Genomic DNA, 19,551 nt, shown 5'->3' with positions numbered 1-19,551 from the left:
ACAATCTCATCTGGGCTTCAATCTCCTTATGTGTAAAATAAAAAGACGGATCTCTAAATTTCTGCGGTTTGAGAAGCGAGATAAAAGGGGTATCTATCCAAGTTGACACTTCCTAATCTTTCCGGTCACCGGCACCTCTTCACCTCAACTACTTTTCTATGGTTTCTTTTCTACCTTCAGCACACGCTTTCTAGGTGCTGCTGTAAAAGCCCCTGTCTGATCCAAAGGGGTGGGGAACTGAAGCCGAGAATTACTGGCAACGGTTCCCTGTACTCAGGGATCCCCAATCTTATTACTGTGCAAACTGCAATCTTCCCATGTAACCTTTTCCTCCTGAATCGGCAGCTCAGTTTTCTGAAACATTCCTCCTACAGACAAAAAGGTCGGGGACCGGGGACAGCACCAAGGCGGGAGTGTTACTTTTGCCTGGGTCCTCCCGAAACCGTCTTACCTTGGGCATCCTGCTGCTGGTTGTCCCCGCACTGGACACAGGTGAGCGCCGAGATATCGAAGTACTGGTTGTGGTCGCACGTTTCCGGCTGCCGGAAAGGCAAGAAGTAGCCCTGGGCCTGAGAGACTCGAAGAAGGACCCACAGGAGGAAAGCAGTCACAGCTCCCGAGGAGAAGACACACCAGCCCGCCATCACCACCCAAGCGCCTCCGCGCGTCTCCATGGCACCGACGCCAGCGACGGCGCAGTCTCCAACACCCCATGAGCCTCTGCGGCGATTCCGCTGAGCTGATTGGACATCCCAGGTTCTGGAACTCTCATTCTGCGCGGTTTGGTTGCTAGGTTACCAAAACCGCAGGTAGGTGGCTGGTCCAAGAAAAGACCGATTAGAGGAGGACTGTCCACAGAGTCCGGAGGCTATTTAAAACGCGCATTTCAAACACCGCCACGCGATACTTTAGAGAGACGTGAAAGTCAATGTTCGGGTTGGGGAAACAGAATACCTAAGCAAAGAATACATCCTGTTGTATAACATAAAGTAAGTATTGTTTCATGAAACTCTTAAATGATATTTACGTCAGAGTTTATCCAGTCTATGTAATTTTCACGATAAAGGAGACATGGTGTGTATTATAGTAATTTTCAAAAATTCTCACTGAGGACTAGGGGTGTAGGTCAGTGGTGGAGTGCCTAGCATGTGTGAGATCCTGTTAGTTCAATCCTTAGCTCTGAGAAACAAAGAACCCCCAACCTCCACTGATTTAAAATATGCAATTTTGGAGGTTTACTATGGCTCAAAATTGGGGGAAAACAACTTTCTTTCTAAATATTTCCTAGTTGGCCAGGTGCAGTGGCCCACGCCTCTAATCCCATCTGCTAAGGAGGCTGAGGCAGGAGGATTGCAAGTCAAAGCCAGACTCAGCAACTTGGCGAGATCCTGTCTTAAAATTTTAAAATGAATGAATGAATGAATGAATGAATGCATGCCTTGGGATGTGGCTCAGTGACTAAGCACAACCTTGGGTTCAATCCCTGATCCAATAAATAAGTGAATAAATAAACATACTTGGAGACTGTTAGCTCCCGAATATTTCGAAATTGCCTTCATAGCCAGTTTATAGGCCTTTAGGAAAAACTTACTTCTTAACATTTAAATCTAACTTCTGTTTTATTTTGTAAGATTGTTGTATTTTGTCTCTCTCTTTCTTTCTCCCCAGTAGAGTCACCTGATATATTTTTAAGGCACCTTATTTATTAGGTAACTTTTTGCTTTTTCGAAAAAGTGCACTTTTTGTAAGAATGAGTTGTCTCTATTAAGGAGTGTATATATAGTCTTAGTGCATGTGGAAAATGCATCTAAGGAAGTTCCATAACTGTAACCATTAGTTACCCATTAGTCCTTGCTCAAAAGACCAGCGTTTATCCAATTACTATTATCTCTGACACAAGAAATTTATGTTCTGAAAGAAGTTCCTTAAAGAGAAATTCTATGTGCCATGTAGCTGGTGCTGTTGGGAAAGTGTCCCTACAGGAGACCTCCCAAAAATCTCTTTAAGGCCCTTCCAGAGCGAGGATAAGTGGAAGCCTGAAGTCGCCTGCAGGGACTTTAATTAAGGGGAGGACTTAAGTAGAGGGTCTCATTAAGTTGCTGAGGCTGGCCTTCAAGATGTGATCCTCCTGCCTCAAGTTCTGGACTTGCTGGGGCTACAGGACTGCTCTACAAGGTTTGGCCCTCTTTTCAGATTTCATCTTCACCATCAGTCTCTTTGGACCGCCAGGCTTCTGTACAATTTCTTTCCTGGGTATGGATCCTCCAGGCCTATACTGGCACATCTCCATTAAGACCAGCCACATTCCATGTACTCAGTAGCCCCACTGTGGCTCAGGCTGCCATAGTGGACAACACAGACAGATACTGTATGGGAACTTATTCTCCCGGCCTCTTCTCCACCCTCCAAATTCTGTTCTTCATTGGGAAAGGAACATCTTTTGTTCCTCAAATGTCTCTACCTGCTTTCCTCAGTATCCTCTTTAAAATAGTGCAATATAAACAACCTCATTGGGTTATTTTAAGGATTAAATATTTAAATAAGATAGTGCATGCAAATTACAGTACCTGGTGGGTAGTAAGTCTCAATAAGTTAGCAATTAGCATTTTATTTTTGGCCAAATTTGCTTTTAAAAATGAGCTTACACATCTAAGGAACACTATTTGATTTTCATTGTATTTCTTTTAAGACACTTACTACATTACATGTGGAAGTACGGAGTTGGTGGTTGGTTATATAACTATTAAGTTCCCTTTTATGACTGTAGGTTGCTTAGGAGCTGGGTCTAAATCTTATTCATTTTTGTACCTGAGCAGTTCCTAACACTGGTTCTCCTTTCACTGTGCTTGTTACATTTCACAGGATCTCATTGTGTTGGCCTTGGTGAGCCTAATATGAGAATTTCAAGTAGACATGACCATATGGGGAGCAGAAGTTGAATGGAGGACAAATACTCTAAGTGATAAAGTTGGTAAAGGAATATTTTGATGACCACTGTTGTCTTATAAAATCATTCCTTTTGTGCTGGGGACGTAGCTCAGAGTAGAGTGCTCGCCTCACATGTACAAAGCCTGGATTCAATCCCTAGCATCATCAAAAAAAAAAAAAAAAAAAAGAAAAGAAAAAAGAGAAAAAAATTCTTTTTTTTTTAAATCTCAGCTTTTCCTTTAAAATGATAGTCTCCAGTTTCATCCATTTACTACCAAATGCCATAATTTCATTTTCCTGTCCATTTTTACTTTTAAATTTTGAGACAGGACTTTGCTAAATTGCTGAGACTAGCCTCAAACTTGAAATCTACCTGCCTTAGGTTCCCTAGTCTCGGGATTGCAGGCAGGTGCCTCTGCACCAGATATTGCAACTTTTACAGAAGTGTTAATAAAAAAAACAAAATCCTCAGAATATTTGCTCTGAAAATAGATTTATGCAAAAGAGACACACTAAAATTTTAAGTACCACACATGTCAGCTTAACTAAAACAATGACCTAATGTAATTATTTAAGGTGGAATGTTAAAAATATTTTTAAAAGATATCTTGATAAGGAACTTTCCATAAGTCCCTAAATTCTAGTATATTCATTTTGCAATACTTTTCCTGTGAAAATACACTCTTAGTAATGTGGGTTGGGTACTATTATCTCTTTTAAAATTTCTTTAATGTAGTAGTTTATTGTTTAGGTATTCAAATTTTATGGTTGTGTGTTCCGTCAATAAAAGTTTTTATTTTATTTTTTAAAAAATAAAGAGAAATTCTAAATGTTTTTGAGTAATTACTGTTACTTCAGTAGACATTTAAACTGGAAATCACTTATCTGAATACATATTTTAAGAAATTTGTGAACATATAGATACTAATGAAGACTAAGAAAAGGTATGATGGAAGAGTTGGAATTAACCTGCATATGCTTCCTCTGGATGAGTTATAATTCTAGTCTTCCTTGATAAAGTACATATGGTTATATGTTCTATGGAGTGGATTAGGGCAATAATATGTAGTTCTTGCCTGCTGTATAATTAAAGTAATAAAAAGAGTTTCCATTCATGATGGGTTTCTTTGTGCCCCACACTCTGCACTGTGCGAGGCACCTAACAACATTAGTCTTAACTCTTTCTTAATTTTTTTTAAGTTGTAAGTGGATACACAATATCTTTATTTCATTTTTATGTGGTGCTGAGAATTGAACCCAGTGCATCACGTGTGCTAGGCGAGTGCTCTATCACTGAGCCACAACCCCAGCCCTAATCTTAACTCTTCATAAGAACCCTGTTTTTCATTATTGGGGATCAAATCTAGGGACACTTTACCACTGAGTTACATCAGTCCTTAATTAATTTTTTTATTTTGAGACAGGGTCTCACTAAGTTGCCAACTCATAACAATTTCTTGAGAAAGTACTATCTCTATTTCGGAAAAATAGAAATGGAGTATCAAAAAAGTTAAGTGTGGGGAAGTGAAGAAAGTAGAATTTATCTTTACCTGGATAACTTCAAAAATTGTCATCTTTGTGGTGTTTTAAGTAACTCCTGTGTAGCATATATTTAGACACATTTTGGCATATTCTCATGCTTTATCTTTATGTAATGAGATGATATTGCCATTGTAGCCCACATACAGTGGAATTATAATTGTCTAAGACCTTTGGACACTATACCTAACAAAAGATCTAGAGAGTAGTCAAGTAAGAAGTTCTCTGCGTAGAACTTGAAATAGACAAACACAGTTAAAGTTGTGATAACTATAAGTACTGTAGGTTTATCTATGTAAACTACCCACAAGGACAACAGAAAAGATTGTTAGGTATAACCGTTAAGCATAAATTTGAGAGAGTATATAATTGGAGATTTGTTTTTGCAAATAACTGAAGACTAGGTAGTTAAGCCAGTTCATAATAGCATAATCAAAAACAAACAGAAATCTGGCTGCTGATGTTTGCTCAATAATGTCAGATAGTCATCCCTGCAGTTCTTTTGTCTCTTCTCTCTTAATTGCAGTGTGACTTTTACATACCAGATATCAAAATTCAAATTTAAGAGAAGAAAAGGAGCTGGATCAGAGACATTCTTTCTCTCCTTAATTGAGAAAACAAATATGTTCTCTATACTGTGTATTGTCCTAAACTTCTTCATGCATCATTTCAGTCTTCTTAACAACCATTTGAGCAGGAAGTAAAACTATCTCCATTTATCAGGATTGTAGACATGCCTAATATGACCCAGTGAAGATATGAAAATGAGTTATTTTTGACAAATGGAAGAGACTAGCTGAATATAGTTTATGACAGCTTAGAAAGAAGTGTACTAAAGAAAGTAAGAGGAGGATTTCAAAGAGGATAGCTCCTGCTTATAGTATACCTAGTATTAGACAGGCACTGAGCCATGCCTTACCTGCAATATCAAAATTAATCTACCCAATAACTTTATGAAATATATACTGTTTTTATCTCCTTTCTATGGATGATTAAATGGAGGCAAAAATTAGAGATTAAAAACTTACTTAAATACTTAGCTCAGAATTTGCAAGATCAAAGTTGGAATTCTGTCAGTTTAGCTTTAGAGGCTGCTTAAACAGTGCTCTGTGTTCTAACAGTATAACAGTATACAGTATACTGTTCTAACAGTATAAATGTGCTGCACAAAGGTGAAGAATGAGGAAAATAGAGAAAGGATCTTTGGATTTGGCAATACCATGATTATTAATTACTTTTGGGGTTGCAGCTTAATTATAGCAATTGAAGTAGAAGAAAACCATAGAGCAGTAGTGAGAAAGAGCAGAAACCAGATAAAAACCATCTTGAGAGATTTGGCATTGAAATGAAAACACAAGAAGGCAGTGAGCAAAATAGTTACAAAACAATTTTTAAGGACAAGGGCAATATGTAAGTGGAGAGGAAATAATTAGAAAAGGAGAGATTTAAAGTAATTTGGGAAATAAGTGATTTTCTCTGGAGAAAGAAGGGTTCAAGAACTAGGATAGAAGAATGGGAGGAGGGGGAATCATTCTTAGAGTCTGAAAGAAAAGAGGATAAGTGAAACCCCAGGGTAAATAGCAGAGAAGTCAAATAAGATCTGTTTTCTGTGTAATGAACATGGGTAAAATAGGAAATATTTTGAAGACACAGTGGGTAATTGGGAGGCAGCTCACTGGGAGATGAAAAATACCCAATGGATCCTTAACTGAACTAAATTAAACTGAACTAGAAGATGCAAGAGCAGCAGCATATGCAAGCTTGATTCTTCTTGAAGGAGTTCTAGATTGCTGCTATGATCATCTGAAGATATTAAACTCTGCCATTGATTCTCCAGGGAGTTTCCTGAAGCCTTTGGTTTAGGACTAGGAAAGAGAGTCTATGTGAGAACTCAGTGGTTTATCTTTGGTGGGGAGTTCAATAAGTTTTGAGACATTATTGAGCTCTTCTGTGAGATAGACAGTTGTCAGAAAGAAAGGCACTTTCCATCTGGGCCCTCAAAGTATAATAGAGAAGTAGATATGGATAACTGCCCTTATTGAGATTGTAGATGTGAAAGATCAGTGTAAAGAGAAAATATTATGGGCAAGACAGGCAGAAGGACCAGCAGGAAAGACTCAGAGGTGTAAGAGGGCAGGCACACTGGGGAGTGACAGTATTCTTGAGGTGTAAGTTTGTAATGGTTAATTTGAATTATCAACTTGATTGGATTAAGAGATGCAGGTGATTAACAGGCTTCTGGGTGTGTCAGTGAGGGTGTGTCTAGGGATGATTGGCATGTGGGATAGCCAACTGAAATGGGCCGCACAGTCTAATAGAATAATGGCTTGGATGGAATAAAAGTTGGAAGAATGAGGAAGCAGCAGCAGATGCAAGCTTAGTTTTCTTGAACAGGTTCCTGATTGCTGCTATTATCGTCTGAAGATATCTGACTCTGCCATTGATTCTCCAGGGAGTTTCCTGAAGGCTGTGAGTCTGACTAGGGTAGCACGCTGATCCCACTTGTTTTGGGGCTTCAGCCTCTTCAACTGCGCAGCTACTGGTTCTCCAGCTCTCTACCCTGCAGACAGCCATCGTAGACTATCCAGCTAATAAATCCCCTTTTTATAATTATACTTCCTGTGATTCTGTTCCTCTAGAGGACCCTGACTAATACAATGTTATGTATGGTCAGTGATAGAAGACGAGGTTGGAAATGTAGAAAGGAATAAAAATGAAAGCTTATGAATGCCACATTTGTCCACCATGGTTTCAAGCTTAGGATTTCAAGCTAAGGAATACAAGACCAGATTTATACTTTAGAATGCATCCTAGAGAAAAAGTGTAGAGAAATTTCTAAGTAACTCTGAGACCAAGTGAAGCAAGGCTGTTCGTGTGGCTGTTGAAGAGCCATGAAAGGTAGCTGAAAACTATGATACCAGAATCATTAGAGGAGGGCAGGTGATGCTGCAATGGTGGCAAAATATCTGGGGAGGCTGAAAAGCTGTTTAGGCAGAACCACAGAATTGTCATAGCTCAGTGTGATCACTGTTTCAGGGTCTACCATTGTGCAGTTCCAGAAACTTTCTCTCTCCTCCCCCAAATGATTAAGATTTTGACATTGATACATTAAAGTTATAAAATACCCTGTCAAAAGAATCAGCTGAAGGTAATTTGGATGTATACCCTGCTTATACCCAAATTACCTTCAGCTGATTTTTTTTTTTTTTTTACAATAGTGAAATAATCTGAGAAAGGCAGGAGGCACACTAGAAAAGACAGGAAGTCACTAGTAACCTCTTTGGAGAAAATGTTTGTGAATAGAAAGGTTGGTCATTCCAGAACAATGCCTTTATAAGCCTATTCAGAGGAGAGTCTGGTCTGAATATACTTTTCCAGGTAAGTCCTATAGTAGGTCTCATTAAATGATAGCTATTTCTTTTGTTTTAATGGGCAAGAATACATATGAATATAGCTTTAATTTTTAAGATGAGGTAGCTACTGATGTTCTATTTTTATGCTTAGCAAACAATTCTCTAATAATTTGACTTCATATAGAAAGCATATACAGACAAAGGTGCTGGTCAGTCTGAGTTGATGTCAAGTGTTGTTCTTGTAAATGGATATTGATAATATTGCTCATGTTTGTTTTAAGGGACTCTCCTTCAGGATTCAGAATCCTCTCCTAATACAGAGTAATGGTTCCTGAAAACAAACCACCAAGGTTTAATTCCTGGATTTACCTTGTACTATCTTTGTGACCTTGAGCAAGCTATGTAATCCTCTATGCCTCAGTTTCCTTTATCTGTAAAATAAAAAATAATAGATACTATCTCTGAAAGTAATTTTAAAATTATAAGAAGACAATTCACACGGCCTGGCATTAATAAATATTATAAATATTATATTATATTAAATATTATAAATATTATAACCCTCAATAAATATTAGCTTTTAAGGTCAGGCTCCTGAGTCTAAAAGGCCAGGACCAAATCCTGAATTAACAAGGTATAAGATATCTAGTCAATGAGCCTATCTTCCCAAGGTGACATCTTGTGCTTCTCTATGGATCACCTTGGCATTTGACAGAAGACACTGGTAATTGTAATAGTTTCAGGTGTCATTGACACTTCTCACAATCTTAAGAGGTAGGTACTATTATCATTACCATTTTAAATGAAGAAACTGAGGCAGAGAGGCTGATTTGCCCAAGTGAGTAAAAGATGGCTCTCACTTAAACCATATATCATTCACTTAAGTTGCTTCTTCTTTCCAAGTCATTATTAAGTTTAAGAATGGGTAATCTGCAGCAAGAGAGATTCAAAACTATTTGTTATTCTCTGTCTGTAACAATGTCTTTAAAATGTAATTTCTCCTTTCATGGCGAGTTTTGATCCACCCATATATGCATTTTGTAGTTATACAACAAGGTGGATTGCTTTATTTACAAATGATAAAATAAAAACAAACCCAAGGTTGTTCACTAGCTATTAAGTACCAGCCATCAATAGAACATGTCTATAACTGAATTTTTCATTTCTCAATTTTCAGGACTGGTTCATCTATTCTTATTTCAAAAATCCAGATGATGGGATCAACAAATTTATAAAGGTACTTCACTAGGTTATTAATACCTATAATATTGAGTAAGCATGCATTTTTTTAAACCTCTAGGTGTGAACTATACCTGGCAAACGTTGAAGGCAGTGAAATAAGTTATTCTGTGGCTTTTTAGAGTTTACAAGAGCATTTCAAAAGGCTTTCAAAAGTTAACACAGCAACTACAGCACTGGAAGACAAATAAATCAGGAACTTTTCTCCCTTGCGTCTTTTTTTGTAGCTCCTGGAAAATTCAAACGTTTGATCTCCATTTCCACAGTAACCTACTGCAGTTTACTCCTAATTTTGTCTCAATTTTGCTTTCTCCAGGTCTAGGGTCTCTGGTTGGCTAGAAGCTGGGCAAGCGCAGAAGCTCCACAAGCCCAGGGCACCTCCTCCCTGCCCCTAACAACGGGAAGCCGGTGAGCAAGGCGCAGGCGCAGGCGCAGCCGAGGCGCCGGGGTAGGGGGTTACGCCTGGCGAGCGCATGGGCAGACAAACTGTACGTCCATTTGTCCGGACGGGAGGGGAGAGTGGGCGCCATCTTGTTCGGGCTCACTGAGGGTTCTGCCTGTTCAGTGGAGGCTGCTGCGAAGAGTGCCCCAGCCCCTGGCCTGTGTGTCCGAGTCGGAGCAGTGGTGTGTGTTTACTGCCAAGTGCGAAGCAGTCACCCGTGGGGCGTCGGGGTGGGCAGGGTTGGCGACCGAGCCGGAGGAACAGGGAAAGGCGGGGCCGGCGGCCGCGCCAGGATCTAGCGTAGCCTGTGCCGTTAGGGCACCCTCTTCTAGCTAAACACCGACTCTCCCTCTCCCGTCAGCCTCCATGTGGCGGTGTGTGTGCGCTTCCCAGTGATCTTGACACTGAAGATCGCGAAGGATCTCATAGGTATTTTTTTCTTTGCTATGTCATCGTAGTCAGTGGTGGCAGGGAAGCTCTGAAGGCCCTGCTCATTAGGCTTGAGAGGGGCAAAAGCGTTTTAGTTAGATTTGAGGGCAGTTCATCCAGTGGTGAGTTAGGGTGGAATGTTCGCCCTTGGGACGGTGTAAAGGAAAGGCACGGAGGTTGGGCGGTCCTGGTTAATTGGAAGGCTGATTTTGGCTGAAGGTCTTGGCGACAGCATCGGATCCCACGTAGCAACTTTGGCCTGGCGTAAAAGAAGGAAGCTCTGACCCCTGGGAGTGTGGACAAAGGCTTTGGGCTATAGAATCGATGCCTTCGGATGATTGCCGTTTGACGATGATGGATATTATGGGAATTCCTGTGCCATGTGGATTCAACTTCATTTACAGTTCCTCCTGGGGACCATGGCCTTTGGTTTTTATTTTAACTATCTGCATTACAAAAGGCAGGTCATCAGAAAAAATAATTATGGAATGGGTAGATTATTTTTTTCCTGAAGTTCATATTTAGAATTTGAATATGCTTCATCATGACTTTGGGTTTTAAGAAGTAGTCAACAGGCAAAGTAAAAGAATTTTCTTTCCCTCACCATGTCTGGAAGATGACTTTTTATTTGCCAGTTAAAATCAAACGGATCTGACATAATTCAGTCGCCCCTCCTGTTTTCCTTTCAGTCTTGATTAAAAGATGCACATTTTATATTATTTAGCTGAAATGGTGATTAAGTGGGATGTAGCACTGGCTTAAATAAGCAATTATTTAAAATGCGCTTGCCCTCAAATGAGCTTTTAGGGGTTCATTTCCTTTTCATAGAAGTTTTAAAAAAATCACTGTGTCCTTAACACAAAAATACTTTTGCATTCATAATTAGGAAAATTTTAGGAGCAGGATAATTTGTGTGTTTTGCTTTTTGTGTACTGTGTTGATAGAATTTTCTGGAGAATTTGCTTAAGAAAACAGCATATTGGAACTACATGAAAACAACTCATTTTGAAAGCTGGTCTTTTTTAGGTTGTCTTCTAGATTTGTTACTGTAGAGGGATTACCTAGTATCTCATTACCCTAGTATCTCAAGGACAAGGAAGTTTAATTATTAGTTTTATTTAACAGTGGCAAATTAGAATAAACTTTTTAAATAGTTTGCTTGAATTGGAATTCTTGGGATTGGTGCTCATGAAACTACTTAGCTAAGATTGTTTTAGTTAAGATATTTAGGTAAGATAGCAAATTAGGATATATTATTAGAGATTTCTTGAATTTGACTCTGTTCCTTGTAGTGTCTCTAATTTGTTTGCTTGCAAATGAATTTATGTTCTCAGGGTAAATCCCTTGTAAATTAAAAAGAAGAAAGCTGGGCACAGAGAAAATGATGCTTATTTAATGATGCTTTGTAAAATTAAAAAAATAAAAAGTAGCTAAGCCAGTTAATATAAGGAGTCTTGAAATATTAACATGGACAAGTTTTCCAGAACCCATTTATAGATTTTGTTGAAGTGTTTGCTGTGGATATTAGTTTGTTGAAGAAACTAGGCTTATACTGGAAAAAAAAAAAGTTGTATTATGCAGATAATTTATAGTAAACCTCACCAATATTTTTCAGACATAGCTTGTGCCAGGTAGTTTGTTGATATCTTTGCTCAGTTTATAGTTTAAAAAGTTTAATCTCTGGATCCTTTTTAAAGGAAAACCATCTTTCAGTTCTCAAGGAATATGTCTTTAGATTCCACTTTGTGTACAGTGGTGCTTAAGTAATGGTATTCAAGTGGTACTTAAGTAATGTGTGAAGCCAACATGTATTTACATATTAAAGACATGTTGGTTACAGTGATTAATTTGGCAGGTCTTAAATATTTTTGGTAAGACTTCATCAAATATTGTTAGCTTAGCTTGGATATGCATTAAATAATTAGATGCAAGTTTTCTACAAAAATGCTAAATTGGATTTTTCACTTGTTAATATTGGTAATCCCAATATTCTAAATATTTATACATTGTTGTCAGGGTTTCCTTAATAGAGTACAGGATAATGATTCAAAGTGGACTCATATTGGTGTGATAAGATTTTATATTAATCAACATTCAGATGAGTTTTAATAGTTATTGTTCTAGGATTATTGCATAAGGAGTTTTTTTTTTTTTTTTAAATTTTAGGGGTATTTTCTTTGATTATGGGATCATGAAATTTGGTTCTATGTTTGGAACATGAAGAACTTAAAATTGTATCCAGATAATCACTTTCATTGGTTTTTATTTATTGCTTTAAAAATTGGGTTTTTGAATTTCAGGCTTTGGTGTTGTATTATTTGGTATTCATTGTATCATTTTGAATGGTCCATTAATTTGATTTGGTCTTAACCTTTTGAGGTAGAAGAGAATGGCAAGAGAGTTGGACATAAATATGAACTAGAAGCTTGGATTTTCATTGGGGGAAGTGATAGAAGGTCTTTTGTTGGAATGTGTGTTGTTTTTAAATTGATATTTGGATAACAGGGTTTTGTTGGTTGTTGTTGTTTTAAGTGGATGTAAGCCACAAGAAGGAGTGGGGGTGTAGCTCAGTGGTAGCGTGACCCAGGGTTTGATCCCCAGTATGGGGGAAGAGTGAATGTAAACCTTCTATACATCAAAATGCATAGACCTTAATTCATCAAGCTTTGATAAATATACATACCCATGTAACCATCACTGAACTTAAAATATTTAACATTCCCTCATTCTGCTTCCAATCAAGGAGTAGTATAACTTTCAGCACATTTTTATGTTTAATAATTTGTAGATGTCTGTCTACACTTGGGTTTTGCACTTTTTGCAAAGGGATAATTAATTTTGCCTTAGAATGCCCATAATTGCAGTTCCTTGTTTCACTTTTGATAGGTAATTCTGAAATGGATATCCTAATCGGGCACTGAAATCAATTACAGGGTTCAAAGATTAATTGTATTTCATTTTCTTTCCACAGTTAAGTTGCTTTTACAGAATTAACAGGTCTCCAAGAAATAAAAAGGAACAGGTAAGACACTCAGAGTTTAAGGCTTTCACACAGGCTTGACAGAAATCATATAAAATAGAATAGTACATCTTGGTACCAGTGGCTTCTGTTTTATGTCTAACCAGCGAAGCACAGTGTTAGGCAACATAATATCATGAGAAGACATTATATACTGACCATGGATGGCTTTTCTAAATATATTAAACTCATTGTGGTTGGTAAAATACTTTTAATCTCTCTTACATTTAGGAAACACTTTTCAGAATGAGTCTGAAAATAGTTTGGTCTTGTTGTGAAGTAGAATTTGGTAGACTTACAAAGGAAGATTTGATATTTTCGATGTTCCTATTGTATAGGATGGGTGATATGTTTCTTCAGGATAGTTGGTTTATTTGTATGTTTAGATGGATGGGAGAAAATTATTCTTTGTTTTCTTTAAGAATTAGCTAAGATAAATATTTTTGTGAACTTGTATCTTGCTTTCATTTATAAATGCTGAAGGAAATGGGAACCAGGTAATTATTAAGTTTAGTTTAGGCTAAGGTACTTAAAAAATAAGACTTGCTATTATGTGTACCTTTTTGTCTGCAGGTCATTATTGCTGTGGTTTGAGCTCAGCATGGCTGTAGTCATCCGTTTACTGGGGCTTCCTTTTATTGCGGGGCCTGTGGATATTCGTCACTTCTTCACGGGATTGACTATTCCTGATGGAGGAGTGCATATAATTGGAGGGGAAGTTGGGGAGGCTTTTATTATTTTTGCAACAGATGAAGATGCAAGACGTGCCATAAGTCGATCAGGAGGGTTTATCAAGGACTCATCTGTAGAGCTCTTTCTTAGTAGCAAGGCAGAAATGCAGAAGACTATAGAAATGAAAAGAACTGATCGTGTAGGAAGAGGGCGACCAGGATCTGGGGCATCAGGGGTTGGCAGCCTATCAAATTTTATTGAGGCTATGAAGGAAGAAGAAAGTAATTCTGGATATGGCTCTTCAATGAATCAAGATGCTGGGTTTCATACTAATGGTACAGGACTTGATGATTTAAGGCCAAGAAAGACAAGGCCATTGAAGGCCGAGAATCCTTATTTATTTCTGCGAGGTTTGCCTTACTTAGTAAATGAAGATGATGTACGTGTCTTTTTCTCTGGTTTGTGTGTGGATGGAGTAATTTTCTTAAAACATCATGATGGCCGAAATAATGGTGATGCCATAGTAAAATTTGCTTCGTGTATCGATGCTTCAGGAGGTCTTAAGTGCCATAGAAGTTTTATGGGTTCAAGATTTATAGAAGTAATGCAAGGCTCAGAACAACAATGGATTGAGTTTGGTGGTAATGCAATTAAGGAGGATGAAGTCGCTATAAGATCTGAAGAACATTCTCCGAGAGGAATTAATGATAGACATTTTCGAAAACGGTCTCATTCAAAATCTCCCAGAACACGTTCTCGCTCCCCTCTTGGATTTTATGTTCACTTAAAAAATCTGTCACTAAGTATTAACAAAAGAGATTTAAGAAATTTCTTTAGAGACACTGATCTGACTAACGAACAGATTAAATTTTTATATAAAGATGAAAGAAGAACGCGATATGCCTTTGTGATGTTCAAGACTCTGAAAGACTATAATACTGCTCTTGGTTTACATAAGACTGTTTTACAGTATCGTCCAGTTCTTATTGATCCAGTTTCTAGAAAACAAATGCTGAAGTTCATTGAATGTTATGAAAAGAAGAGACCAGAGAAAGAGAGGCCAGGACATGTTTCACAAAAATATTCTCAAGAAAGCTCTTCTGGCCAGAAACTGTGTATATATATAAGGAATTTCCCATTTGATGTTACAAAAGTTGAAGTGCAAAAGTTCTTTGCAGACTTTTCTCTTTCAGAGGATGATATTTACTTGCTTTTTGATGACAAAGGAGTTGGTTTGGGAGAAGCACTAGTGAAATTTAAATCAGAAGAACAGGCTATTAAAGCTGAACGTTTAAACCGAAGAAGATTCTTAGGGACAGAGGTATTGTTAAGACTTATATCTGAGGCACAAATGCAGGAGTTTGGTGTAAATTTTTCCTTGATGTCCAGTGAGAGAATACAAGGCCGTTCAGAGTCACATGATAGAGATGACCATTCCCATTTATTTGATCCAAAAGACCCACCGATTTACTCAGTGGGCCCTTCTGAAAACTTTAGGTATCAGCTAGAGGACTTGAGGCAACTAGATAACTTCAAGCATCCCCAGGGATATTTCCGACAGCCTGATAGGCGCCCTCCAGAAGACTTCAGGCACTCTCCGGAAGACTTCAGATTCCCTCCGGAGGACTTCAGACACTCCCCAGAGGGCTTTAGGCACCCTCGGGAGGAGCACTTCAGGCGGCCTCCTGAGGAAGACTTCAGGCGGCCTCGGGAGGACGAGTGGAGACGACCTCTTGAGGAAGACTGGAGGTGGCCACCGGAGGAGGACTTCAGACAGCCCCACGAGGAGGACTTCAGGCGGCCACCAGAGGAGGATTTCAGGCGCCCTTGGGAAGAGGATTTCAGGCGCCCCCCGGAAGAGGACTTCAGGCACCCTAGGGAGGAGGACTTCAGGCAGCCCCCTGAGGAGGACTTTAGGAGACCCCCTGAAGAGGATTTCAGGCATTCCCCTGAGGAGGACTTCAGGCGGTCACCCCTGGAGCACTTCAGGCGACCACCCCAGGAGCACTTCAGGCGACCACCCCAGGAGCACTTCAGGCGACCACCCCAGGAGCACTTCAGGCGCCCACCCCAGGAGCATTTCAGGCGCCCGCCCCAGGAGCACTTCAGGCGACCGCCCCCGGAGCACTTCAGGCGACCACCCCCAGAGCATTTTAGGCGACCACCCCCAGAGCATTTCAGGCGCTCCCGAGAGGAAGATTTCAGACATATGCCAGATGAAGACTTCAGGGGCCCTCCAAATGAGGACTTCAGACACCCTCCTGATGAGGACTTCAGGAGTCCCCAGGAAGATTTTAGATCCCCTTCTGATGAGGATTTCAGGCAGCTCCCGGAGGAAGACCTCAGGGAAGTTCCAGAGGAGGATCCTAGACTTTCTGACAATTTCAGACCCCCTGGTGAGGATTTTAGGAGCCCACCTGATGATTTTAGAAGTCATCGCCCTTTTGTGAATTTTGGTCGTCCAGAAGGTGGCAAATTTGATTTTGGAAAGCGTAATATGGGAGGTTTTCCTGAAGGGAGATTTATGCCTGATCAGAAGTTAAACTGTGGTTCAGGTAGAGTAACTCCTGTTAAGATAATGAATCTTCCATTTAAAGCTAATGTTAATGAAATTTTAGACTTTTTCCATGGTTATAGAATCATACCTGATTCAGTTTCAATACAGTATAATGAGCAAGGATTGCCTACAGGGGAAGCCATTGTAGCTATGATAAACTATAATGAAGCCATGGCTGCTATTAAAGATCTAAATGATAGGCCAGTTGGCCCCCGCAAAGTTAAGCTAATTTTGCTTTAGAGAGCATTTCTAATCCCACAGTATTGATGCAGTAAAATGCATTTTTTTAAAAAAGTGTTTATTTTTAGTTATATGGTGAAACAGTTTAATTTTGACCTGTGCATAGAAAAACTGTAAATAGTTGAATGTGAATCTGCTTCTTTTGCTTGCAAATTGCCATTTATTTTTTTTCTAACTTAAAATTATATATGCTTTTTTTTTCTTTGCTAGGGCAGTGTTTAATTTTTGTTGATGTTATGGGTAAACCTCAGACTTATATGGGAGTTGTAGTTGGGAAAAATAAATTTTATATTCACTTTTATTTCATTCTGTAGTCAGCATATATTACTGAAACTGTAATAAGGAAATGGTCAGTGACTAATTTTTCAGGTTTGGCATTTTCATCACTACCTGCCTGCAGAATTCATGCCCTCTGGTCTGAGATATTGCTGTGTTAAGGTCTCCTGTTAATTATAAATAGTTAAAAATGAACAGACTGTGAAATTGAAATTTATTTGTGTAAAAAGCTTAGGGGATTCTTAAAGTTTCCATGTTCATAACTTTGCAAAGTTTTTTTAAAATAAAAGAAATTACAACTGAAGAGACTTAACTAATTAACTTATTTGTATAAAAGTATTGCAGTGGGTATTATGGTTTTTCAACAGCTCTATTAAACTACATTTTTGATGGGAGGGACCAAACATTCTGAAATATGTATAGTTCAGTGGTTTCTGCAACTTCTTATTAATCAGATTGATAAAATTAACATGAAATAGTCAAAAGACAATAAAAATAAGATACCAGGGAGACTCTCGGGTCTTTGCTGGGAAGAATTTGATAAATGGATATAGTTTTTCTAGGAAGAAGTTACTGATGATTTACATAACTTGTTTATTTTTAGGTTCTCATATTTTAGCTTCAAACCTTGTATCCAAAGACTGACTTCATGTTGAGTTGTAAGATTGAATTTTTACTTTGATATTTAACATTTAGTGCAGACATTTTTGCAAATACTGGATTTGATTTTCTTTACCCATAGGAATTCCCATGGCTGACATTTATGGATCACTTTCTATGTGTTAGGCATGATATGAGTTTTATATGCATGATCTCAGTATTCCCTAAAAGGTACAGGATTTATTATTTACCTCTGTGATAATATTATTTTTTATCCCAAATGAGATAATGAAGTTTTGAGAGTTAAGCAACTTGCCTGAAGTCACAGTAAGCCATGGAGCCAATTACCCAAAACAGACCACTTACTCAAGAGTATGTTCTTTAATACTTTCACTGCCTCACTTTGTTAAGTGGTATTTTTAATTTCAGGAAGACCATGCTGGAAATATTTTCAAGAGTAAATGCTATTTTCTTACCTTCATTGTCAGTTTAAAAAATGATAAAACTAGTGTGCTCAGACATTGTTAAACAAGGAGAAAGTAGCTTTAAGAGTTTTTTATATATGTAGGGTTTCTCTTGGGATACTCACATTATATATAGGCTTCTAATTCAAAATTTTTCATTTCATCCAACATGATTTGACTGCTTGGTCTTTCATAGTTTGTATAAAATTTAAAGTTAATTTTCTTCAATTCTTTGATACAGGGATTTTTCCACATTGAGTAAAGAAAAGAATAAAATCGAAAATTTTATGGTAGTTTAATTATTAATTATAGGATACTGCAGAAGTAGACTACTTTTTCAGTTACTAACAATACATATCTTGGGTTAATTTTCATTGATATAAAGAAATTCAACAGAAGCCTACTTAAATTTCTATAGTTAATAGTGAAACTACTCAGTTTGGTTTTCAAAAAGCACCTCTGTGTGGCTCTTTAAACTAGTAAGTAAGCTTATAGATAGAATCATAAAACTGGAATATCTAAACCAAGCACAATGAACAAAATAGAAATAATATTTTAAATTGCTTAATGATTATAGATGGTTTATTTTTATTAAACCTTCTTGAGTAATGAATGGAAGACTTGAGTCCACTCTCAGCATTAAGCTAAGTAAGATAAAGCTTAAAATGAAAAATCACCTAATTAATATGTGATTGTTTTTCAAACTGGGCTGGGATGGGATGGTAGAGGTAGATGAGAGGCTAGCTATGGTAAATAACAAGTTTGTATTTTAATTTTGAAATTAAATGATGTGAATATTTTATTCTGTAACATTTAGGGCTTAATATTTTTCAACATTATTAAAAGTTAATTATAGATAGCTGGCTTCTACTGGTTGGGAGCCATTTTTGCCTGTCTCTTTCCCACTCAGCTTTCATTGATATGTTGATGACTGAAATTGGCCTTGGAAGCAGTTATTTATACCAGATTGGTAAATGTAGCAAATCAGGGCATTCTCCTCCCTTTGTCATTCCAGATAACCAGTTTATCAGCACATCACAATTTCGGACAGTGTGTTACATCCTTTGTAACTGTCATTTCAAAACCAGTTTTCCTTTCTGTCCTGCCCAGAGATGTATTAGGTACACTGGAAATAGCATATTAATTCTCTATCATGGCACCCAGTGTCTGAAAGCTAAACATTTTGTCTAGAAGGTATCTGAAAAATATTAAACCATGTTTAGAAAGTAAACTTAATCCCATAATCAAGAGATAGGTAGAAATATATTCCCAAATATGATTTTTATCATTGTTAAGAGCACTAGAGTTCTGAAGACTTGTTGCCTCTATCTATGCCTCTGTCTATGCATTAAATAGTGGACTGCATTAGATACTGCATTTATATTTATGATCTATAATTGTATATGAAGTACTATCACTTGATCAGGATGATCATCACTAAAGTGATGAAGATCTACAGGCTAAATAACTTGGGTTGGTTGCTTGCAGCAGGGAAGCTAAGAAAGGTTTTTACACTCTTAAATGTGGCTATATCTTAAGTGGTTACATAAGTAACTGTATAATAACCTTAGTTTGTGTTTCTTGGACCACAAAATGTGAAATATTTATCATCTGGCCCTTTAAGAGTAAGTATGCCAAACTAAGTTTAAACAATGAAACTTAATTTTACACTGATGAAGGTATTTTCACTTTCATTGACAGTATTCCTTTTGTTCTTAGTATATGTTTTATTCCAGAAGTATTTGTTGATTGATTCATTAATTAGGTACAAAAACATTTTAGCTATACAGGTG

At 37.8% G+C, this 19,551-nt stretch overlaps 2 protein-coding genes across 12 annotated transcripts in view; one reads left to right on the top strand and one right to left on the bottom strand.

Moving 5' to 3' along the window:
* Positions 1-706, bottom strand: part of Tmem67 (transmembrane protein 67) — a 40,533-nt gene extending 39,827 nt beyond the window's left edge. The window contains exon 1 of one of the 2 annotated variants that reach the window (XM_048782790.1): positions 452-706. In XM_048782790.1, the coding sequence (XP_048638747.1) occupies positions 452-674 (223 nt within the window). In that variant the 5' untranslated portion in view covers positions 675-706. The remainder of the gene's footprint in view (positions 1-451) is intronic. The other variant, XM_015485957.2, reaches the window with a different exon arrangement.
* Positions 707-812: 106 nt separating this feature from the next.
* The window catches only part of Rbm12b (RNA binding motif protein 12B), a 31,830-nt gene continuing 13,091 nt past the window's right edge, over positions 813-19,551 (top strand). Inside the window, exons 1-5 of one of the 10 annotated variants that reach the window (XM_048782791.1) lie at positions 813-989; positions 9,376-9,467; positions 9,863-9,930; positions 12,902-12,952; positions 13,523-16,998. In XM_048782791.1, the coding sequence (XP_048638748.1) occupies positions 13,551-16,418 (2,868 nt within the window). In that variant the 5' untranslated portion in view covers positions 813-989; positions 9,376-9,467; positions 9,863-9,930; positions 12,902-12,952; positions 13,523-13,550 and the 3' untranslated portion in view covers positions 16,419-16,998. The other 9 variants (XM_048782792.1, XM_048782793.1, XM_015485956.2 and 6 more) reach the window with 9 other exon arrangements.

The sequence above is a fragment of the Marmota marmota genome, unplaced genomic scaffold (assembly GCF_001458135.2).
Source record: "Marmota marmota marmota unplaced genomic scaffold, marMar, whole genome shotgun sequence".
Taxonomy (NCBI): Eukaryota; Metazoa; Chordata; class Mammalia; order Rodentia; family Sciuridae; genus Marmota; species Marmota marmota.
This window is presented reverse-complemented; position numbering and strand designations above follow the sequence as displayed.